This window comes from Pieris rapae, chromosome Z (genome assembly GCF_905147795.1).
Source record: "Pieris rapae chromosome Z, ilPieRapa1.1, whole genome shotgun sequence".
In the NCBI taxonomy this organism is placed as follows: domain Eukaryota; kingdom Metazoa; phylum Arthropoda; class Insecta; order Lepidoptera; family Pieridae; genus Pieris; species Pieris rapae.
In genome coordinates, this window is record NC_059534.1 from 10,131,767 (window position 1) to 10,157,985 (window position 26,219).

The 26,219-nt window shown below is 32.1% G+C and overlaps 1 protein-coding gene across 1 annotated transcript; it reads left to right on the forward strand.

The window, feature by feature from the left end:
• The first annotated feature begins 262 nt into the window (after positions 1-262).
• Positions 263-23,265, forward strand: LOC110997615 (aryl hydrocarbon receptor nuclear translocator-like protein 1). Its single transcript, XM_022265858.2, has 10 exons — positions 263-486; positions 13,410-13,582; positions 14,362-14,525; positions 15,364-15,551; positions 15,701-15,872; positions 18,990-19,221; positions 20,740-20,993; positions 21,337-21,538; positions 21,975-22,169; positions 22,981-23,265. The coding sequence occupies exons 1-10, from the start codon at positions 335-337 to the stop codon at positions 23,061-23,063; spliced, it is 1,815 nt and encodes a 604-aa protein (XP_022121550.2). The 5' UTR covers positions 263-334; the 3' UTR covers positions 23,064-23,265.
• The last annotated feature ends 2,954 nt before the right edge of the window (positions 23,266-26,219 follow it).

Below are 26,219 nucleotides of genomic sequence, written 5' to 3' on the forward strand. Positions count from 1 at the left end.
CGTGATTTAAGCATGCCGGCATTCCTCATCATGTTTTTCTTATTCGTACGACACAGAAGCCAAACAATTCAGTCGACAATGTTATGCCGATTGAATTATCTGATTTAATATTTTTATTTTATGGAAATCGAACAGATATTTCATGCAATTAAATGCACCGACTCATTTCTGCAAATGCAATATTTATAATACAAGCGTACGATATAAGACGATTGATACTTACTATAAAGGACTTGTTTATAAATTAATGCGGATTAGCGAGCGGAAAGTCTAGCTGCTAACATCAGTGCGCGCACGTTGTGACCGCCGATGCACGCTTGCATCGCATTCTAAAATGGCGGACTGGTCGCATTTTGACCGCGAAATTGGTTGTTTTGAATACCCATACGCAAACCAAATAGCAACTACATCGCAGGAGTATCCATCGCGAAATTTCACCGTGCTCCTCTCGCCGCCAGGGAAACCTTCTGATTGTTATGGAAGGGGGTAAGTTTTTTATTTTCGAATTTCAAAATTAAATTTGGAATTGTGCGAATTTTTTTATGACATTTAAAATTTTGTCTCTATGTATATATTTTATAACATTTAGACGTTTTAATAAGATTCTGGCCGATCGCTATTTATGACAAGTGTTTGGAGTTTGTTTGTGCAATGCAACCAATTTAAAGATGTGTCGCGCTATAAACATCTTCATATTTCGTGCACATAAGAGGTATAGATTATCTATAAATTAAGAATTTAATTACCTTAGCAATAGAATGATATGTGATGCGTTTGCTGACTCGCTGTTATCACATTACATATAAGGTTACTTTGAAATGTCAACTTTGCGCATTTATCGCGATAACAAAAATGAGAACTATTAGCTCAAGCAATTAATATGAAAATTGTTTTGATGTTTATTTCCACTACCGAGTAAATAGGAAGTGTTGATACAAATTTCCACGTCTTTGTATAAAGAAAATTCTTAATTAACATTATATAATTCGTGCAAAAAAGTTATCTTAAACGGCAAATTCGTTTTTTACCATTACCTTTTCATTTGCTTTTTATATGTAATTGGGACACAGATAATTATCAAAACTTATCTAGGTAAAACTTTTTTACCATTGGGGAAAATTAAGTTTCCGGGACGCCTAAGTCACATACGGAATTCAGATACTACTTTGCATTATTTTTTATAGAAGCATTGTCTGGATCTTATTTACATATTATGTATATTTTTAAAGAATATAAGCATGGAAATATGTGGTTGATAATTGGTATTTTCGTGTCGAATCCGTCTACGAAGGCTTCTTAAAAAACTCTACCTTCTGGTCTACCAAGATAATAATAAGATACTTAGAGAGTTGGAAAGCGCGTCCCGGAGTTGTTTATCAACTATAACAAGTACGTACGTACATAACGAATCCACGTGCAACCGATCGTAGTATTTATGCTGCAATTATAAAGTATTTTTATTAAACACTCAGAGCAACAGGCGGCCATATTCAACAAGCGATCGCATCCTCGCTACTGTCGATAGAAAAATTCAGGAATGTACCAAGTTTAAAACGGATTAAAAAAATATTTCAATTGTATTTTATTTTACTATTTAAATGAGAAACGTTAATTGAAATTGACAAATTAAAAACAAAAATCTGTTATAAATTGTTTATATATAGTTGACACTTTGGATCTATAAGTTTTTATATTCGTCGAGATATTGAGTTTAATCATTGTTGCCTATTGCGTTTTAAATGCACTAATGCATTAATATAGTATACTCCCAAGTGTGAAGTTGCGCGCGAAATTAAACAATTGCGTGCGAAATAGGTCATTTTTATTAAAATGGCAGGTTTTAAAAGCTTCGAGAGGTAAACGACATGCCTTAGACCGAAAACGGCGCCGGCCTGGCACAGAAGACTTATCACCTACTTGCCTACAAGAAAAAATAAATGATCACAAAACATACAGATAGAGATATCTAAGAGACTAAATAGTTTAGAGATTATAGAGTCATAGGTTTATTTTATTATTTTAGCGGCAATACTAAATTATAAATTATTGTCTGCGCAATTGTTGATATCAGTAAATTATTTATTGTGATTAAAAAACTAAAAACAAGGAAAATTTGGGCTTATTTACATGTTGGGTCAGTTTTAAAAAATTAGAACTAAGGTCCGTGTTTCGTTCAATGTAAGCCTTTGGTTAGACACTAAAGCCTTGTTTACAATGATATTATGCAAATTAATTGCGCGTGAGTGGAATTCAAATTATTGTTTACGTATTAAAAATATATTATAGTTTTGAACGTATCTGATAGGTCGATTTAAATGTATTTAATATATATATGTGTAAAATACATCTAAATCATTTGATATATTCTTTTACATAGTATTTCTGTTGCATAGAGGTCATTTAGTACTCAGTGATAATACATTTTAATAGTGAAATACATATTTTTGGAAATTCAATACTTTTTCAGTTAATTTTTTAGACATTTTTCTGTTTAATAAAATAAAATACAAACAAAAACGGAGAGAAATCAATTTTTATACCTTATAAAATCTAAAATTTATGAAGCTAATAGCATCGTTTAAAAAAATCCCTTTAAGTACATTTGCAATTTTAGGTGTTTAGCGATGCAGTAAAGGACAAACACATAAATGTATACGCGAACGTCACGTTTTTTTATTAAATCAAATCAAAATTCGTTTATTCAGTTTAGATGCGTCTTAGGGCATGCTTATGAATGTCAAAAACGTTTACAAAATTCGCGACAGAGCAAAACTACGCCATCCGTTGGCAATACTAGCAGGAGGCCTTGTTCTGAGAAAAACGGGCAAGAAAATCGGCAAGTTTTATTATTATTAATTATACACGCAGTGAAGACTGTATTATTCGATACGACCTCCTTTGTATTAAGCAAAGTACCTGGATGACCGGTATTTTTTTATAAATTGTGTTTTTTGGAAATTATATTTAAGTACGAATTACAACTTTATAAAATGATGACATATGAATAATATTTTTCGATCTCACCGATAGGATAATGAAAAAATATGAACTGGTTATTTAAAGAAAAAAAACATCATTCCTAGCTAAATTTCATGAAAATCGTTAGAGCCGATTTCGAGATTCCAATTTTATATAATATTTACAAGAAATGCTCGTTTTAAGATATTCGGTTTCAAGATTTCAATTTATTCTGTAATTTCGCGGTAATACCTACATGTCAGGTAAATTTTAAAGGTATTTAAAACGTTTCAATAAATTCTTGGTTAATACAACAAAAAGAAGCCAAGAAACAAAGTTTCTTGTTTAGTACATAGAAGGTAGATGTGCACCAAACGGCTTGCCAGGTAATTATTATTATTAAGTGGTTATTTTTCTCTAACTCGCTTGTACGGTGAAAATAATTTCGTAAGTTTTTTTTTTAGTAGACACTAAAACCTTTACATATTTTTATCACTAAAATAAAAAAATAAAATACGTTTATTTTGGAACATAAGATCATCATGGTATCATTTTATTCGACGTCATTAAATTCGAACCTGTTGGCATCCCTACAACTACATAATTTAATAAAAGGCAAAGTGAGCGCTTAAATTGTGATTTTTTTTTGTCTGAACCAATACTTGCCGATAGCGAATATCATATGTTCACGAAACAGATACAGACATCTGAAATCTGACTGAATTTAAACAGATTTTCTTTCATCATTAGGTATTAGACGAAATAATTATTAGTTAAAAGTAGCTACATTTATTTATAGTAAGGCATATAGAATAGAGAATGGAAAAAAAACTAACACGCTAAATTTAGGATACAAACATAATTACTAACAAAACTAATATGTACTAGTATGTAAGTAAAATTAATTGATTTAACTTCTTGTTCTGCTGGCTTTGTATTTTATTACTTTTTATTTTATAGAATAGATGCCGGGTGAGAAAGTTGACACCTTAGTATTCACACTAAGGCCTAAATAAACCAATCACAGCTTATAAATGACTTCCAATCATAACATATATTACCAGACTCGGAGTTAACTACGATTCAGAAGCACAGGAAATATACACGAGTGTTTTATCTAATAGGAATGTCATAGGTACCTCTGGCGTATTGATAGCAAACAGTCTCGAACAAACATGACATAGAAACAAATATGGTTGAAGTAAGAAATCACATACAAGTTATCAGTTAGTGTATACCTCCTTATGAAGACTATGTACGAGGTTGTATGTTTTTTTATAATTGCGATTTAAGTAATTTTCAAATGTCTAGTACGGTCAAATAGAAGTAGAATTTTATTTGAAATAAAAACAAAAATTGTTGATATAATCTCGCTAGTTGTTTGATGATTTGATTTTTTTAAACTACCGAGAGTTTTTTACGCCGGCTTTTTCTTTCGGCCTACACCCTCTGTCTTCTTTACCGATGAGTAGGGATGCCTACAGGTTCAAATTAAATGACGTGAAATAAGTGATACCTGTCTATCTTATGTTCCATAATAAACGTGTTTTATTTTTACCTTATTTAAAATGTCATACACATATGTGTTTATAATACACTCAGAAAGTAACATCAAATTTAACTTTTTGGATCATTACACTGATAACATTAAAAACTAAAGGCGCAACAACCCTTTCTCTAGCTTAGTATCTGCTTCGTAATAATTTACTTTTTATAATATGCAAGTAGGTAAACCGCTCTCTCTTTTCTCGATCTGTTTTTTCCTTATAAACGAAAAATGCTCATATTATAAAGAAGTGCATTGGTCAAAGAAATGATTCGAACGCATGAAGATTTGGCGCATAGTCACACAATCCATCAACTATGCTCAAAATATACGTCTGTCAAGTAAAATAATAATATTAGCCCATTTATTTCCAACAACCTTAAATAACATTTTTATATTATAAATATTTATCTGAAACTATGTTATTGGAACCCCATGTTGGGTAAAGGCCTCCTCTAGTTCAAAATTCTCATGCTCTTCAATATTCCATCCCATTGCTTCCGCTATACAAAGTATATCTATTTCTATTTCTTGTAGTGAGTGTGTTAATTCTATGTATCTTATTTCTAACCCTAATGATCTGACATTAAATGCACCAATTTTTTGAAGTCTCTCAAGTAGCACACATACTATTGTGAAGCAATTAATAACATGTAATAATAAAATGCCTTTTTATTTCCTGTTTTATAATAGTTGGTAGTTGTTACAGTAACTAAAAAATATATTTTGTTAGTATGTTAGCTTAGATTATGTTAGTAATATCCATATATTTTATTTATTTATTTATGAATCAACAGGGGGTTTGGGTAAAGGCCTCCTACAAATATGCCCAATTTTTGTCGTGGTGAAGCAATTATAATGAAAAAATTAACATACTTATTCAAATCAAATCAAAAATCATTTATTCATGTAGGTAACATAATGTACCCTTATGAATGTAAAAAAAAGAAATATTCATTAAATACATCTAATTTTACATTTACTACTTTTAACGCACCTATTATAATATATAATCATTAAAGAATGACTCAAACTTGAATGACGCCTGTTTCATGACGCTATCGAAATAATCAGTTCGTAACGGCTTGTTTCAGAATTGTTGTCGCCACATAAAACCAATTAATTTGATTTTGTTGCCTCTTCTAGCTGACGAAAAACTTTAATAATTTTTTATAGTACTTTAGTACATCGAAACAAATTGAATGAAATTTTTTAATAGATGTTAGATTAACATCACCGGGATGGATCTATTATAAAAAAAAATATTTGAAAATTTATCACATAGGAATGCCAACATTGCATCGGTTCTTTAAAATGTCTTCTATGTTTATTTTACCCATATTATATTATTCAATCGGTGAGCTGTTTTAATTTGTTATATGTGGTTAGATTCAGCTTTTAAAGGTTTTTTAAGACATACTTTCTTTTTTCTTTCAGATGAAAATCTCATAGTAGAAAGAGATATAGTTGTCTTTGAATTCATAAACTTAAATTCATAGACAATTCTAAGGGTAATTCGACCCGAATGGTCGATGTGTGCAGTGTGATTATTAATCTCTATAAATACTTACATTTTGATTGAAACTAAATCAAGGTAATTATTTGTTGAGCATGTTTAGAATTAGCTGGGTATGATTTCGATATGATCACGTACTGTTTGCTGCTGGAACAAAACTGGATTGGGCAAACATTAAACAAGGGTTAATGTTAAATTGATTCAATAGTAGTCTAGAATTTCAAAGATGGAAAACTAGAATTAAATAAATTGCGTTAGATGTATTGTATTAGCTATCTAATTTTTAAAAAAAGTTAAAGTTAAAGCAATATTCGTAATTCGTTACATTAAGGAAACACTAGTTTATCCTACCAATAAGTAATAAATAGCTCATTTGGAACTTATCCGGACATTGTGAAACAGACCCTTAAAAAATCAATATAAGAACATAATATTGGAGACTGATACTCTTATGGAAAATATGTGATAATTATGAATAATATGATACATATTATATACAAAACTAATAATACTTAGTTCATTCGATAAGCTTTTTACAAAATACTCTTAATCGTCGAGTTATGATGGATCTGAAAATCAACAATTTCCTAGGTCATAGGTTTCATAATTTTCCTATGCCCTGTACGTATGCCCTATACATTAATTTATTTGTATCTTCGGTCTGACATCATGTTATACAATGTAAGGAGATTACCGCCTCGCATATTCAATTTCATAGCATAATATATCAAGATAAATTCCTCTCAATAATATAATAAAAGTAATTTAGACAAATGCAATCGACAGCAAATACCGAAGACTTTAAATATACATGCGTTGATACGTGTATATAATTTTTAAATACATTAATGTAAAAAAAGAAAGAGAAAAAAGATAAAAAAATCGGGCTAGGTGTGTACCAAAGTAAAATTAAGTTAGTTTGCTCCCAACAAAGGCAAGACCCTTTCGTTCTTGCCTTTTTCTTCCCACTCTTGGCCAAGTCTTATGAACTAGTAACACACTTACATGTGCTTCATTTCATGACGATTAAATTAATTCGACTTAGGGTCCTTCAAGAAAAGAGCGTACAAATTCTTAAAAGGCCGGCAACGCACTCGCGAGCCCTCTAGCATCGAGAGTGTCCATGGGCGGCGGTATCACTTAACATCAGGTGAGCCACCCGCCCGTTTGCCCCCTGTTCTATATAATAACGCAATTCCAACTTTATTAATTACTAACACTAAAAATCGGAACATCCTAAAGGTTGCGTTTATTGGAAATTGGTGAACCGTAACAAATTCGTACACACACTTTTCAGACAGAATACATAATGAAAATTTAATTTGCATATGCATATATCAATGTTAAATTACTTCTCAACCTGTTATATCGTGAAAGCATCGAATCGACAAATTTTCAGACGCCATTATATTTAGTATCGTGACCCATTTAGGCAAACAATCGCAAATATTTTAAAAATGTCCCAGACAGCGCGTGCGCATCTATCGTCTAGAATCTAGACGTTCTATATTATAACAAAAGATTTAGCGGTGAAGTAGCATTTAATAATCTATATCTTTAGGTGTCATTTTTAGAAATATATAATAAATACACTTGCAGTTCACTATGTTTACATTGCAATACATTGATGTCCGTTATCATCATGATTCCTTTATATCTTTTTAAAAACTTGTACGATGTGCGACCCTCAGTCGTGCGTTTGAATCCTGGGATGTATATTTAGTTACTTGCAATTAGCACTTGCTCGTTCGATGAACCAATAAACGAGGACAACTACATATGAACACTGTTGTCAGGCAATGGCTCGCACCTACAAAAAAATATTGAATAAACAGAACAAATCTACTAAACGGCCTAATTCTTAGTAATTGGATAAACGTTTTTAATTAAGTTTTTAGAATAATATTTCATTTAATGTTATGAACAGGTGTAAAGGTTGCTCAGCAAGTATCTTGTAAAACAAAAAAGTGGGCATTTAGAATGGCGGAAATTATTTCCACCTTTTCAAGTTGTAAGCCCTGAAACTGACAGTGAATTCCGTAAAATTTTTGTTATTCATATGCGTAGTTTTCTATACGTGTATTCGATATAATTTATATAAAATATCTATAAACGTATATTGTGTTCAGTTTTTTAATAAATTATTCTTCTTATTTGCATGATTTGATGCCCACGGCTACCTCATCGGATTTATAAATAACATTTCATTCCAAGATAGATGCTAAAAGGATTTTCCAGGAGGCGTATTGACCTAGTTTATTGAACATCTCTGTGTAACAATGGACTTTCAGGCTATGTGTGAGTTTACCACGATACGGTGAAGAAAAACATAGTGACATAACCGTTATGTCTTATACTCAAAAAGTGAGCTTGTGTCAGACACAGTTGCTTTGCATTTTAGTAAAAACAAATAATCAGAAAACAGATATAGAACTCTAAACTAACCTGAAAGGTTGTGGTGCCGTTAAATTTTTTTGTAAAGATTTTTCCAAACTAGTCTAGATTTTACTTATCACGTTGTTTAACAGAAATACTTCTTTACTAGGTAACATACGCAAAAGAGCTATACTATACTAGTTATCATATGTATGAATTTTGATTACACACAAACACTTTACACACTTTACACTTTGGATTGACACACTTTTGTGAAATATGTCAATCCACAGGAGAATTGACTACATTTCATTGGTAAGAGTGTTGTAACAGCAATCAAGTGAGTGAGTTGGAATTGATGGAAAAATCCAAAGAATTATCGAGAGCGGAAAAGTGAAGTGTATTTGTCTATAAACAATACTTGAATACAACCTTAACTGTCTTTTGTATGTGCATAAGACTGATACAGGTGTCGGACCTTATTGTTTATAAAAAATAATGAAGAAACATATGCAGAAATCTGATCAAAACCTAAGGCAATTGGATTTTTTTATATTGCAAATATATTCGTTATTAACTTTGGTTAAGTAAGGTCTGCATATTGTATACGTACTTAGTTGTTTTTTTTAAGTTTAAGTTCTAGTATTATTTTTAATGTTCTTTTTGTTAAGTCCGGGTTATCTAAAAAAACTGTATTTAGTAGTAAAACTAGTATATTATATATAGATATATTAGACGACAAAATATGGATATATATACTAGTATGTATATATATATCTTTTGTCTTCTTTTATTTTTTTCTTGTTTTTTTATCATTCGGATGTAAATAAATTGTTATTATTATAGATGTACGCACGAATATGCATTGAGCGCATAATTTTGTGGTCTCAGATTAAGCTCCTCCGAAAAAATATACATTTGAAATCGAAAGAAAGTTTATTCGGCCGGCTTGGTTTGGGATTCACCTCAGACCATTTTTAGCAAGATTTTGTAATAGCTAGATTATAAACTCACAGTTCCCAGCTGTTTATAAAGGGTTTATGTGTTAACTTCTCCCACCATACCAAAATCTTGCCAAGTTATGATCTGATGCCAATAAAACAGATACAGAAATATGCCTGCTACTCATTAGCATTTTTTTCGTCAAAAATTAAAGCTTATATACGCAGTTACAGTTACAAAGTAATGTTATGACTTAATTTAGAACATGCTATTATGTCAAGCTAAAAGCGGAGAAGAACATAGATAATAATCGGACCGAAGATTTTCCAAATTCAAATTCTTTGTGAAGGTTAAATTAAAAATATAGTACAGTAGTCACATGGCACAGACATAACACACAATATAATCTATGGTTGATTGAATTTTCTAGAATAAATCTTTCTGCAACATAAATTATATAGACGATTTTTACGTCACGCATATTTATGTTGTTTACACGAGAGTAAATTAACTATTTCATAAGCTATAAATTATTTAAATTGGCTTTTCATTGTGACCTATATGTGATCTATAAACTTTTTATGCGTAAATATTGCTTTCGCCGTGGGCCTTTTTGGAGGACATGATCGCAAAATTGGTAGAATATATGATTGAAAATAGAAGGAAAAAAAAATATATACACAACAATGCTACGCTATAAGTGTTACCTTATGCAAGCTTTTTATCAATAAATAAATAAATAAATTATGTATAAACACAAGAATAGCTATAAAATGGGAGCGGACTTTATTTTATTATTTAATTAATTATTCACACTTTACTGCACATTAAAATATTGAATCGCGCAACAGGCGGTTTTCTCGCTTTATAGCGATTTTTCGCATAACTTAAGTAAAAGAAAAGAAAAGAAAAGAGAAACAACTATTAAGATGTGCGAGTGCCTTATTAAATTAAAAATTTCTTAACTTATATTTCAATATTTGTGTAGAAAAAGCATTAAAATGCCCAAATGTGTTGTAGGCTTTTTAGATATGTTACGATCTTCTCTCGACTTATTAATATGTATTATATTTTAGATGCAATGCTGTAAAGAGTTTTACAAAAACGGCTGCCTATTGTTAAGTGTAATGCTGTCTGCTACAGAGCACGCCTGTGGTTGTGTGTGTGTGGTTAGTTATCGATCTTTAATTCGATTTATTTATTCGGGCGGTGGATTAATACGGGATGAATTATGCGAAAATAAATATTCGAAATAAGGGTCGATAACCATCGTTCACGTTTTGCAAGAACCTGTTCATAAGAGCAAGATGGCTAGAGACGACAAAAGATAGAAAAATCTCTGACTCCTTGGAGGCTATCACCCATATAAGAAGTAGAACTTAATTTTATATGTATTGTGGAATTAAAAATGCTATTATTATTTTGATATCGAGTTATTGTCGTGAAGTATTTTCAAAAATATTCGGATTTAAATAATAAGAATAGCACCATTAAAATTTGTCGTTTCGATAAATACAGACCCCGATCGTTTTCATGAATCAAGCGATCCTTGCAAACAGCCCAACTACATCGCGTAAAATCGTAAAAAATACCAAGTATGTGTTATAATTAAAGCCGATTGATAATGCGAGTATTTAACAGAATATACAAACTTGTTCTTGAATGAATCACGCGAAATATATGTCGCGTTAATATGTATAAGCATTGAGACTTGTATAATGTATAATTGTTATATAGGAGAAAACACACAGTAGAAATTTGTATTGCAACAAGGTAAAGTTAATACGGGGTAAAGTTTTTGAATTACCTAATTAAATAGCCTCTTAAATCATTATCCGTTTAGTTTATAACTAACCGACTTAAAAAAAGGCGGAGGTCAATTCGTGTACCTACATATATGTTTTTATGTGTGATCGCGGATACCTTTATTGTGTATGAACCGAATTTGATGATATTTGTTGGATTAGAGATATGATATGATAAGGAAAACAGCATCTGATGATGGAAACCGAGAGAAATCGAGGGGACCCTTCAAAAATTGTAGTGGCATCCAGTGCGTTTATTAATGTTTTTCATTAAGCATTTAAAAGTGGTCCTATTAATCTATTTAATAGAACCACTTTTAATCGTGTGCAGTCGATCTGATGATGAAGCGGAAACACAGTCGATGGATCTCATTAATGATTTACAGCAATTATCTGGTGTTTGCACTTGCTTAATTTGTATTGATGAGAACCATGTCACATAGATGGGTTGACTGCTATGCGTTTTTTTGTTTACTGTATGAAGTCAGTATCGGATATATGGGGCATTTTGACACACTATCAATATATACTAGTTCCGAAATTAAATGTTCCACAGTATTAAATAGAATAATATAAACGATATGCACTTTTATTTTGCGTCAGAATGTGAATAAATTATTATAAAACCTCCTCTCATTATAATAATAAAGATGAAGTTTTGGGAGATAAAAATTCACAATGAAATGTCCTCGAATCGGCACATGTTTCACTTCAGAAGATTTTTGTACTGTTTGACCATTTCCTTTAAAATACTGTTACTTGATTCTATCTAGGTCTGGATACATCCAGGAAAACATTAGTTAGAAAGGTGTATAATTCCTTTTACTTTAAAAAATATAATTGGAATGAAAATATATGCTTCTATCTTTTAAAACGGCTTATAGTCAACTTAACAGAACAGAAGTTTTTTAATCTTTATTTTTATTAACAAAATTAGTTTTTTCAATTTTCGCGCAATTTTTCACTTCATAAAAACCTTCAAATAGTAAAATATACTTGAATTGGTCCATTCAACAACAACATATTAATTTTTATTATATAAATACATTATTATAAGTACCTTTACATAAGGGGCATGCAGCTTTTTTGGATGCAGCCCAGGGCCAAGTGGCTATAAAGAGACCCAAATCGACACTGAAAACAGTAGGCAATATTTTAAATTAAAAAAAATATCTAAAATGTAAAAAAATCCAATCAACATTTGGTGATATATAGGTGAATGTAGTTTATTTTTAATAAATTATTAAATAAACATTGTTTATCATTAGAATTGTTGTATAAGATAAACATTAAATAGATAAGCATAACTGTGCACGACTGGAAGTGATTAAAAATATGGGTAAAGCCCATTTTATAATAATATTTTGAGATGTGATTAAATAATTTATCTCCATAAAACCTCATTTTATTTCTGTTATATTATTATTAGTAGTGTTACCTAATGGTTAAGTGGAAGTGAACATTTCAGTCGCGCTTTTTCTAAAGGAACAAAATTTTTGTATTTGATTTTTTATTATTGCTTAATATATGGAGTAAAAGTATAGAAAACACAAAAAATCAATTAACCTAACCTTGGTGCCTGAGCAAAGTTTAAAATGCATGACAATAAATCACTAATCAATTATATAATATTATTTATATTATTTTGGTAGGAGATCTAATTTTAAACTAGAAAAATAGTTATATGCTTTCTTGAAGTCATATTAATAGTTACATAGAGAAAGTAAAACGACACACCTCATTTTCTAAAACGACTTGGCGATCACTCGCTGTAATAGATTTTAATGGAGAATGGAATGCTATGTTTAGATTTGGCATCGCGTCCACTCTACCGATGTACTAAGTAATAGAAAATGTTTTTATTGTACTAATTATGTTGTGAAAAAATCATAATTCACCCACGTGTAAGGCGTGTTTACGTTGAATTAATTTACAAAACCTTCTCATATAAAAGTGAAACACAAATATGTAACTAAATATTTTTGTGTTAGGATTTCGACTGCGTACACATTAAATTGTGATAAATAAGATCAAGAAAATTAATTAAGAAATTGGCGTCTGCTTTTGAGCATGTAAATCTATCCGCCCTCGCTAATTAATTATTAATTATCCGATAATAATCGGGTCGTGTCGAACGTAACTTCTATTCTATAAACTCACAAACGCGATTATATGAGAGTGATTGAATATCCATGTGTGATAAATGTCTAAACTAATCCAGTACATAGTCTATTGTAAAATGATACCAGCTATATTTTTTTTTCAGAGACAGTCCTCGTGAACTACGGAATAAGGCAGAGAAGCAACGAAGGGATAAGATGAACAAATCAATTTCACACTTGGCAAGTTTGGTGCCACCGGTGGCGATTCCTGCTCGAAAAATTGACAAGACTAGCGTACTGCGGCTTACTGCACATTACTTACGCTCACATCAATATGGTAAGTTTTTTAGTTAAAAAACTGCTTCTTATAAGTGAACATCAGCCTGTGCATGTTGAAGTCGGGGGATATATAGAATGTAAATTTTCTAGTCTTATGATTGGCTAACCCTGAAACAGTGTATGTTTGAAAGATCTGTGAACAATGTATATGTTGATTTTTTTAACATCAACTCATTTTTTCAAGAAAAGAGCGTACCAATTCTTAAAAGGAAGGCAACGCACTCACGAGCCCTCTGGCATTGAGTGTCCATGGGCGGCGGTATCACTTAACATCGGAGCCTCCTGCCCGTTTGCCGCCTGTTCTATATAAAAAATAAACAAACATATCGATGATAAGAAAGTCACAGATTAGCCGACTCGACGTTAGCGTAGAACGCTTACAATTAAAATATATTTTGCCTTTCAAATCGTAAAACTGTCTTGGAATGTTCTATTATTCACACGTAAAAACATATGCGTTTGGTTACTTGTTTACAAGCCCGGTCATCATAGGTACTGGTGCAATATCACTTTGTCTAGAGAAGCGTTTTGGCGGGTTTTACATGTTTTATTAAACTTCAGAAACTTGCCTTAAGGGACTCCTTTTAATAATATTTTTTTATTATTAAATTTCAAGGTTAATTATTAGGTATATTTTTATGTATTATGTTATTTGTTTTGAATATTTTTTTTTGTGGAATGGATGTGCAAAATATAGTCATGTATAAATAATCTTAAAGGCTTTTTTAATTCTTGCCAAATAGGCTGTGTATACAATAAGTTATTTTTTCGTTTCAGTCTTTGGAGATAGCTTAGACCGGGTGAGAAACAGTAAGGAATTCAGCTGCGATTTTACAAAAACTCTACTAAAAACGTTAAAAGGATTTCTCATAACGGTTACCTATAAAGGTATCTTTGTGGTCGTTTCTCCAAATGTAGAGGAATATTTAGGTTACACAGAGGTAAGGCATTTTTCATAATTTTCACGTGAGAATTGGAGGTGAGAAGCGGTGACACTGATGAAGATTATTTTAAGTTACAAATAATTAATTTACATTTTTATATTTAATAATGTGTAAATTAAACAACGTTTTGGATTGCCTGCTTAGACTTTTAGTTTCTTCACCCAAAATTATAAGTTACCCTTTGTCCTGTTTATAATTGCATGCATTGCGAAGATGTAACTAGCTATGCGAATCAGCAATTGCAGTTTTTTGTTTAGTCCATGTTTTCAGCGTAACAGTTTTATAGCCATCCGTATTTATTTATTTTTAGTTATGGCGGATCGGTTAATCGAATCAAAGACACATATATATATAGAGCTTATAAATAAATGCATTGAAGTGTTTAATTACTTCACGTTTATAAGACATAAATGATACGATCGATTATGTTCTACAAATACATGGTTCAGAGTTTAATTTCTTATTAGTTTTTCACATGCTTTGGCGCCTAGTTTACAATGCCTGATAATTGCGACTGATTTTTGTAGACATTGATATTTTTCTAAAGAAGCTGGTATAAAGTGTAAAGAAAAACACTTTTTTAACGGATTGAAGTTATGTACAATTGTAAACTTATAATTATTTAAACATAATTTTAAATTTAACCGACGTTTCACGTGTTTTACAGCGTGTGTGGTCACGGTGACTGACTGACTTTAAAATTATGTTTAAATAATTGTTTACAATAATACATAACTTCAATCCGTTAAAAAAGTGTTTATCTTTAAATGTGTAAAAGTTATGTTAATAAAAGACAATACTATGGTATAAAGTGTATTTTTTTAATTTTTAACAGTTAGACTTGCTTGGTAACAACATATATAATTACGTTCATGAAAGTGACCATGCTGTATTGAGGGAGCAATTAACGCCACCATATTATATGTTGGGAACGAATGGCCAATTACTGATACCCGACGAACCAGATGGAAAGAAGAAGATCGCCGAAGAACTCGTCAATGAAAAACGAAGTTTCATTATTCGGTAATATTCTATCGCGACTATGACCATTCAGTAAGACCTCCATAACAACAAAACTAACGCTTTTCAGAATGGGGGGTTGTTCCATGTTGTAACTTAAACTAATTATATTAAAATAATTTTAACAAACTGTATTAATTTATATTTTTAAGGTTTAAAAGACTTAATCAGCAGAGATCGGGACCTATACATTTCTTGTCGTGCCATATAGAAGGAACCTTCCGAAAAGCAGATAGGGCCTGCCATCATAACAATAAACAGTGTCACATTGTTCGCCGAGCAAGATATAGAGGTGAAAAGCCAACTTCAAGTGGAAATGATATTGTAAGTACCATTTCAGAGGGTTACTGATAGCTCATGGTGGTGAGAATTGAATGAAAGACGATCGTGCTGTTTTAACAGATCGTATCAGATGGACGTATCGTATCTACTGTTGAAAATATATACTGATAAAGTTTCGACATTTGTAACGATGCTAGAAATTTTTATTTTAAAATACGAACCTGCACCTGAAGAATCATGGTGATTAACGTTGTATAGGTACTCTAATTACGTTTTTTCAATATCACTACTATGATGTTTAACACCCGTAGCAAATACATAACGCTAAACTTATATTTGTAGCCAAATACACAAATTCTTTTCGAATTGATTAAATTCAAGCTTTGTAATAGAGGCGCCAAACATAATATTCATAACGCAAGCCCACGCTTGACACGCAAGCGTAATTAATTCATAGTTTATTCCGCTTGTCACTATTTATTTTCATTGATATCTGGTCTTGTTCATAATAACAGCTTTGAAAAGAGAGATTGCTTTAGTTAAGCTCTCGCCTATGTCAGGTCCGGTAGTGAATGGTCCCATGGTAGATTGTGTATTAAAATTACGGGAATATACTTGTGTTATTGCTTGTGAAATAGTTCTTAACTAGCTATATCATAGCCATAGACAAAATGAAATAATCACAGAAATGAGCCGAGAGGCTTTTTTATTAGATATATTATAGATAGATATTATTTTAGATATAGTTTAGATAATTAAAAAGGGTTGATTAAAAACTACTCGGAGCACGGCCCATGTATCGTCAGAGACATGGCACTCAAGTACTTTATTTAGTTTTGTTTTTTAATAGATATAATTTATTTTTGTCTATTTGTGAGTAGTGTACTGTGGTATAGTTGGTTGTTAGTTATGGTTGAGATAGAGAATAGCCTATAGAAGCATTTAATTGTGGAATGTATTTAATAATAATTTAACAGGTACTATTGCTGTTGCGGTGGCACGGATTCGGTTATTACACTAACGAGTTAGGTCTGTCTTAAGTGGATGATATTTGCTAAGTTTTTCTATCTTTGGCTACTGATTGTACTGTATCTATTTACGCCCGACCCCAATAATGAATCTACAATATGAGATTGAAAAAATCTTAGATAACAGCGTGACAGTCGATCAATCTCCTATTTGAATCACAATAACCAAATCCGACGAAGACAATCCATTTTTGGCGATGGATAGAATGCAATCTCTTCGCTCTTTACACTTATATTTGATAATCAATATAAACCAAATAAAGTAAATAAAACCGTACAAATAATATAAACATACACATGTCTTTGTTTAAAACATTTCAAATAGCTTTTTAATTATTTCAAAATCTGGTGTAAGTTAAAATCTTAAGATAGGATATTGGCACAATTGAACTGTCATTTTCATACAAAGGTCAATTCATATACACAGATCCGTCATAACGTGGATAGCTTGTATCGACAGGAGACTATTACTATCCGTCGATTGGTTATTGGCACACTTTAATCAATATTTGGATTAAGATGTCTATCTCAGATGGTAAAATGGATTGAGATAGGTTATTGGGTTTGTGCGCCAGTAAGTTTTGTTATTTATTTTATTAATGTCAAAATCAATCTGGTTTACTGTGTGAAGTTGGATATTATGTTCCCATAAATTCTTACCTGTCTCATTTTCTTCTACCTGGGTAAGACTTTACTTCTACTATACATTATTTACTTATATTTTATGTTTCCTTTCCAATGATTGCCAATAAATGTGTAAAACTAAATTATTGTGTCTCTTTACATAATACGTTCCAACTCGATTCTCGTAACCGGATATTATGAGTTGGAGAGGCATCCTTGTCGGCACATTAGTGACATTTCCCATTTTTTTAATTAACGCTGCAGCTGACTGCTGTATTGTACAAGTTCATGTTGTATTATCTGCTTTTTTTAACCAATTAAACGAAAGTTTTATATTAGACTGGTTTAAGACTATCTTTGGACACTGCTCATAATGATGTTGGTGAATTGTTAATTTGTTTTCTATTTCCAGTTGAGTATTTCACATTTCGTGAATCATGTTCCACTACTTACATTTATCAGAGCTCTTCCTCCTTGTGCTATCGATAAATATATATATATTCGTATTCATATTCTTCTGTCTGTAATCACTAAAAGGTTTCTCGTTTTTATATATACCCTGGGACGGCATATATACCCGTGTATGCATATATAGTTACTTGCTGTCAGTGCCCTTTTTTATCTGATTCGTGTATTTATAGTATAAACTAATTAGTGTCTATTGAACAAAGAAATAACATGCATGAAAGTATAAGCATAAAATAAGCTTCGAGACATTAATATAAAGAAATGCGGCTATATTGAATGTAATGATATTGAGTTATGGCATAAAAGGTTCGGTCATAATTATGTGTTATAGTAACTTGTCTGAATTAATTAATTCTATTCTAGAAAATTGCATACATTAATTAATTATTTTTATTATTGTATATGAAATAATCACAAAAATGTGCTTCTTGTCTAAATGTCTACATTTTAGCATATGAGAAATAATGAAAATATGTTGGAATATGCAAAATAATATCTTCAGCTGGTTTTTGTACTCGGTCCAGCAGTTCTTGAGATAAAACATTTTGTTGAGTTAAAACAAAGTAAAGTAAAGTAAGGTACCGTTAAATTTAAGAATTTTACCATTACCACGCTTTCTGTCAGTAAAAAGTTTGTTTCTCTATGTTACCTGCACCTCCTAATCTTGCTTTATTACAGTTAAACATAAGCTCTGAACTTTTCGTCTATCTTTGTTATATCTTATTGTGGTCGATATTGATAAACCGAGAGAGATTTCGTGTCCCGGGTATTATCTTTATTATATTGACTCTCCATATTTGCTACCACCTCTTATTTCTCTTCATTACTAGTGCCTCGTTGGCCATTATTAAGTGTCCGTCTAGGGCTGTGATGCTCCGTCCCTCCCTCACGTGGCATCGATGTTAAAGCCGGATGTGTGTGTGACTCTAACTCACTCATGAGGGACAGATAATAATAATAATAATTAATTTGATCTAAATTAAATCATTTATGTTATTAATAAATGATCTATATAAAAAAATAAAAATCTTGTTATCAGGTATTTATTGGCGTCGCCCGACCGGCAACAGAGACATTTATGACTGAGAAATTCCTTGAGTCTTTTAAAATGGAATATCGCACCCGTCACTCAATAGATGGACAAATCATTCAATGTGAGCAACGAATAGCCCTGGTAACAGGGTATATGACACACGAAGTTAGTGGAGTTAATGCGATGAACTTTATGCACCGAGACGACGTGCGGTGGGTCATTATAGCTCTACGTGAAAGTAAGTATTTTCTAATGTCTGACTTAGGTCCGGGGTCGTAGCTCAAGTACGAGTCCCGTACGCCATATAATAAAATCAGTTTTACACTATTTCTGTGATATTATAGTATATATTTTTTTATATTAATCATACAATCAGCGACTATAAGTAGATACGTTGAGTACTTTGTGACGTGATAGACTACTCCCAGCGGAGCCTGCCTATTCTTATTTAAACTCAGTCTCTGATTCTGGTCAAAAATGTCTCGCCGCTTTTTTTAGTCGTCGAGTAGCTGTGGTAGCTATAATACTATATTATTTCTAGCCATTGAAGGCATTGGGACATAGTCAAAAAATATTGAATTATACATATATACTTAATAAAATATATTCCTAGACTAGCCATAAGTTCTGTTATAAATGAAAATGCATTTTCATTTATGGAGTAAAGTTATATTATTAAATGTTTTACTACACATTTATTAAAGTTTCAGCAATAATTAAAAGGTTATACTTTTTGTTATTATTTTAATTTTTGCTGAGACTTTAATAAATGTGTAGGCCATGTATTTACTCAATGTTTCCAAAGAAAATTTGCTTGCTCCAAAGCTCTTTTAAGAGACTTAATGTCGCTGTGTCTTAAGAGCAGGCAATGTTCCTTAAAACTGACCATAATTTGAAGTCTAAAGGCTTCAGGTCTGGGCTGATAAGAGATAAGAGCCAGTACTAAAAAGGCCAGAACGTTGGAAGCCAGGTTTGGGTAGTTCATGCCTTGTGTGCATATATGTGATAAAAGAGGTTTCTCAACATGATCCAACTAATTTTTTCCTCGCTAAAGACGATATTTATGTGCTTCTCACCTGTGTGTCGCCACAGTAGGCGTTTAAATCGATTAGATTCGAATCGTTCGATCACTCCCTTTAATTGTAAATATTGATTTAGGGTATGTCCTATTTATCGATGACCGAGCTTCATGTCTTGTTTTATAATACGAGATAAAGTCCTAGCGGAAATCTTCATTTCTTGCGATAAGATATTTTTGATTCCTAATGGAGTTTCAACGAATTCTGGCTTTAACAGCCTTTGTAGTTCTAATAGCACGCGGCCGTCGAGATCTTTTCTGGTGTTCGACAGACGAAGTATTGTTGTATCTATCGATAGTATAATATACGAACATACGGCTGATACCCAAGCTTTTAAAGTGTCTGGAATATGACCAACGGCTCCATACACACTTTGTGGAAGGCGATCACTTCAATCCTATTTTCTTTAACACCCATTAATTATTATACTTTGATAATGAACACAAAAATATATGAAATGGCGCAAAATCGAAGGAAGATTATAAAATAATTTACGTGTTCAAAATTCAAAATAATTAAAAAGTAAAAAAAAAGAAAAGTTTTTAAGTAACAGTATTTATGGCCAGACTAGTTATGGTATAAGTAGTATTGGGTCTCGCTACAATCGAGTGTTGCTCATTAAAATAAAATCAATTGATTCATAGCCGCGCTGACATGTAAATTATTATCATTTACAGTGTACGATGAAAATCGGCTCTATGGGGAGTCTTGTTACCGACTGATGACTAAAAACGGACAATTTATATATATGCGAACCCGGGGACATTTGGACGTTGATAAAGATACGAATGCCGTTACTAGCTTTGTTTGTACTAATACGGTAGTTAACGAAAGGGAGGGAAAAGAATTGATCCGTTTGATGAAGAAGAAGTTTATGCTACTCTTGAACAATGGCGATACTAATGAGTTAGATGACATCAATGCTTCAGAGGTAAGAGGTAGTTGAGATACCAAGTAGAGAGAAAAGTTTGATAAATTTTGGACTTCATTTGGTGCATACCAGACAACATACATATTATATTTTGGAGCAAGTAACGACATCTTGTGTTTAAGTGAAAAATTATCTTATATGTTTGTAACAATTTTATTTATTTATTAACACTTAAAAAACATGTATTAAATTACATAAGGTAGGCAAGAAGCGCAAAATTACATATTACAAATACAATAAGAAGGAAGAAACATACTTAACAGAAAAAAAACTAAACTGTTATAATATAGTTGTATAATAATATCTTATATCAACTGTATACATTATTTAATTGTTTTCACAGGAAAATAGTTCAATACTACCCGTTGAAGATCCCGAACAACTGCAAGAAGTCATTCTTCATTTAGTTACTAACTTGCCCTCCAGCAATAACTCAGACAATGTACTGGATTCGCAAAATGATATCAATTTTTCTCGCTTATCAATAATACCACCAAGGAGGGATAGGATCCTTAACGCCATTCTCCGGAGCAGTTCTGTTATAGGTAAATACTTGAATTGTGGGCACACCTTGCTTAGCGGTATTAATGCCATGGCTTTCAGTACATTTTACGGTCTGACCTCGCTTCGGTCCATTACCCGATCTTGTACTTAGAACGCACCAGGGTTGGTGGAATATTGAGTTACAAATGTCAAGATGCTGTACCATCATCCTGGCTTACTTTCGGGTTATATATCAAGTGCGTCAAGTGTTAGTTAATTCTTTTGAATAAAATTTACTTGTAGATTACAAATACGAATTGGCTCTTGACTATAATACTTTGGATATATATGAGTGATAACTTCCATATTCTAATGCCGAGACAAATGAAGTTTAACAAACTGTTACATATGAAAGGGCAGTACTGAAGTTAGAATGAGACAAAAATAATTTAAATAACGTCGCTTCTACATTATAGAACTTATTTTTTATACGTTTAGGAAATGTCAACCATATGACCGATGCTAATTCTGAAGCAGGCTGCAGTGGCAATTTCCAACTAACAGATAACAAGCACGATGATGATACCGAACCACCGACTAAACTATCTAGAAATTATGATGACATATCTGATGAAAGCCTTATGGAAGTCTTGAAATTGGATCCCAATGATCAATTAAAGATTACGGAAATTGGTGAGTCTGTTCAAAGAATTTATTAATGAAAGTGTTATATGTAATGTTGTATGTATATTTTTGCAGGATTTGGGTGGCTCTGATGCTAAGAGAATTCGCCGTCCATGGACATGCAGGAGGCGAAAGCTGTTAGTTGAAGTTTAAAGTATTAAAGATAAAACTACGTGGAGGGTGCATAAAAATCGTATGCTTTGTTCGTGTGGACATGTTATGGAGCGGGATATTTTTATATAAAATAGCTTTATAAAACTAACAATGAGTATTGAAGAAGCATTGCTATTTATTGCATTAAGCGAGCTTGCCAGATCCTAAATGCTAAGTTATACTATGTATTTATAAGCTAATGCTGCCTGCTTGTGCTATTGCTATGCGAGTTTCTAATATGCGCGAAAGTATATTGGCCGACGAATCGGTTAAGCACTTCTAACGTCACCGAGAATCAAAATAACCTTCGTCAAGGTCGCAAGATCAGCACTCTTTCATTATGATCAATATATTAAACCCACTTCAATACTAGTATGGACAGCACACTTGCTAGCAGTAACTAATTCCTTTCTTAGTACAATAACTCCCCGACAGATGTCGCTCCACAAAACTGAGAAGAATATATAATAAGAAACACATTTTGAAGTAACTTATCCATTTGTTTCCTTTTTGTGTTTGTTTTATTTTTCTGCGGGGGCAGGGTGCAGTTTCCCTACCTTTTACTTGAAAGTGGCATAAAGTTAAAACTATCGTCATAAAAAAAAACACATACACTTAAACTCAAAGTCATTGATGCCATTAATCAAGTACTTTAATTTTTTTTCAGACACACACGGCATTAATTACAAGGACGTTCTGGAAGAGGCTTATCAGAATAAAAAAATGTATTTTAACAATATTAATAATTAGTGTATGTAGCCGGCGGCTGATATTATTATACTCAATAGATTTCATAAATTCGCTTTAAATAAATAAATCGTTTATTTGCAAAGGTGGTACATTTAGATCGATTGATAAAAATCGGCATAATTTCGGCCTGCGTTATTTTTTATATTATTTTATAGATGTGATGTTTATAATTTAAGACTGGCATAAAACAAATTATTAATAATGTCGTCTTTCAATTCGAATTTTTTGCCCAATCAAATCCATAAATTCTGTATTCCATATGAAGTTCTGTCAATATAAACGTTTGCAAGGTTTACAAGCAACATTTTCATTACATGTTAATTATTTTGATTATTAAAAGATAATCACAATTTACTTTACTAGGTTTATAAAAACCTTTATTTATGTCCACCGACGAAGAAAATTTCGTTTTTGAATCACCCTTCACTTATACCAGCGAAGTATGCTAATAAGCTGCAAAAAAGCAAACAAGGAAGTGTTCTACAGGAAAAAAAATTATGTTTTCGTTAGGAGTGATAATTGTCTGGAACGGGAGATGAGACTTCATAATCACTTCTAGCAATTATTTATAAATGTAATATAAATGAGTAACATCACCGATTTTAGTTATGTTTCTTCGGTAATGGCGGAATAGAAAGCCCAGTGGGCACGACTTTTCAATGGTTTTACTCATACTTCCTCATACTTTACTTACACCTAAACCCAATAACCTATCTTAATCCATTTTTGACCATCTGTGATAGACATCTTAATCCAAATATTAATAAATGTGCCATAATTATGCCCGCCAATTACCAATCGACGGATTCTAATAGCCATCCATGGTAGGTCGGATCAGTGTATGTGGATAGACCTTTGTATGATAATGACAGTTCAACTGTGAAAATATCCTATCTGATGATTTTAACTTACACCAGTTTTTAAAATAATTAAAAAGCTATTTGATATGTTTTAAACATAGACATGTATATTTTAATATCTTTTGTACAGTTTTATTAACTATAATTATTGGTTTATATTGATTATGAAATATGAGTGTAAGAGCGAAGAGATTGCATTCTATCTGTTGCCAAAAATGGATTGTCTTCGTAGGGTTTGGTTATTGGGATGCAGATAGGAGATCGATCGACTGTCACGGTCTGTTCTCAGATTGTTTTCAATAATGTGTGGATTAATTATTAGGGTTTGGGCGTTATAGAATAAGCCTCCAACAAACGTTACCTATTTAAAGTAAAACAATGTTTCAGATTATCTATCTCGGGGTCGGTAACTCATGTCTGCCGGTCAGCTGTATAATAATATAAAACATATGTTCCTCCACCAATTTGGGTCCTGCGCTTCTCTTACAACGGTGTACCATATTGAGGAAGAGTCTTTGGCTTGATCAATCCAACTCGTTGGCAAACGTCCACGATCGTCACACGATGAGATTATCCAGGTTCTCGTCGCCCCTACACATGGTGTGGCCAAATTACGAATTGATGCATTTTCAGCGTTGTTGATGAACGGGTTTTTGGGGGAAAAGAAAAAGCCGGCGTTAACACTCTCAGTACTCTTCTAAAAATGCAAATCATCAAACAACATATGTTTTAAAACAAATATAGCAAATTAATTAGAAGTAGCCTGCCTACACTAGTCACAGGCCCTTTTATCAACTAGATAATCACTAACTTTATAGTCGGTATTTATACACAGCTTTTCTTTAATGCATTTCTTAAATTTATTGAAAGGCAGAGATAAAAGAGCCTCTGGGATTTTATTAAACAAGAGTATCCCTTTTACCAAAAAAGAATTACTAACTTTAGATAGTCTAGTACGGGGAAATTGCAGCCTGCGTTTGTTCCGAGTATTAACATTGTGCGTATGTACTATTCTAGTAAACTTTTCACTATTTTTGTATACAAATATATTATTTTCATAAATATATAATAAAAATATATTAAACATAAAATAAATTTCCTTGACTTTATCTCTCAGAAATTTCCTACAGTTTAAATTATATGTACGAATAGCCCTCTTCTGCAGGATGAAAGTAGATTCGACATCAGCGGCACGCATGTATCGCAGCACGGGTCCCAAACGTCAACTGATTTACCAATCACGTGATCGTCACTCTCCCCCCTCACCCCTCCCAGTGATATCTAAAAATCGCTTCTGCGCAGGCAAAGACATTTGTTCAAGATGTTAGCCGGTATCTGTACATAGCAAGCGCACAAGAAACTGCTACAGTACTATGAGACTCAGAGGGTACCTATAAATTTTGATTTTGACCTTTATATTGGATAAATCAAGGGTATACCATATCGGCTGACCTAATGACCGTGTGACCTTAACGTTCGTCACAAAATTCGGTATTTGAAGAAAAACAATTGATCGTGTGAGTTTCTGCGTAAAAACATAATTCGAGTGATGTTGCCGTGATATGTACCTATCGTTCCAGGAAATATTTTTGTTATTTATACTTTCAGACCTTGAGTTGTTATTGAGGCCGGATGTGGGAGAGACGTTTATATGACGCATTTTAGGAAGTATTTTTAATATCTCCTTTATAAAAACAAAATCAGTTTTACTACTTCGTAACTTTCATACAGCGCTGTTTTGGCAATACCTTTTCTTGGACGACCCTAACGCCCAAACCCTATTGGGTGATGAAAATGGATTGAGATAGGTAATTACTTTTCTCAATCCATTTTTGACTGTCTGAGATAGATATCTTAATCCAAATATTGAGAAGTGTGCCAATTACCAATCGAAGGAATGTAATAGCCATCTGTCGATACAAGCTATCCATGGTAGGTCGGATCGGTGTATGTGGATAGACCTTGTATGAAAGTAACAGATCAACTGTGCCAATACTGTAACTTAAGATTTCAACTGAAAGAAGAAGAAGAAGAAATAACTTTATTAGACACAAAATACATTAATTGTTTCTATAAAGTAGAGTGCACTGGCCCCCACACTAGGATTCCCTGTGTTGTGGGCAGCCAGTCTCTTCCTTTTACATCTAAACGTTACTTAATTAATTAATTCTACTTAACAAATTTATACCTACACTATTTTTGTACGATACGTAACTTACTTTATTTACTAATAATTTATTTATTTAAATAAAATCTTTTAATTAATTTTAATATTTATCGTTTATCACTATTGCAT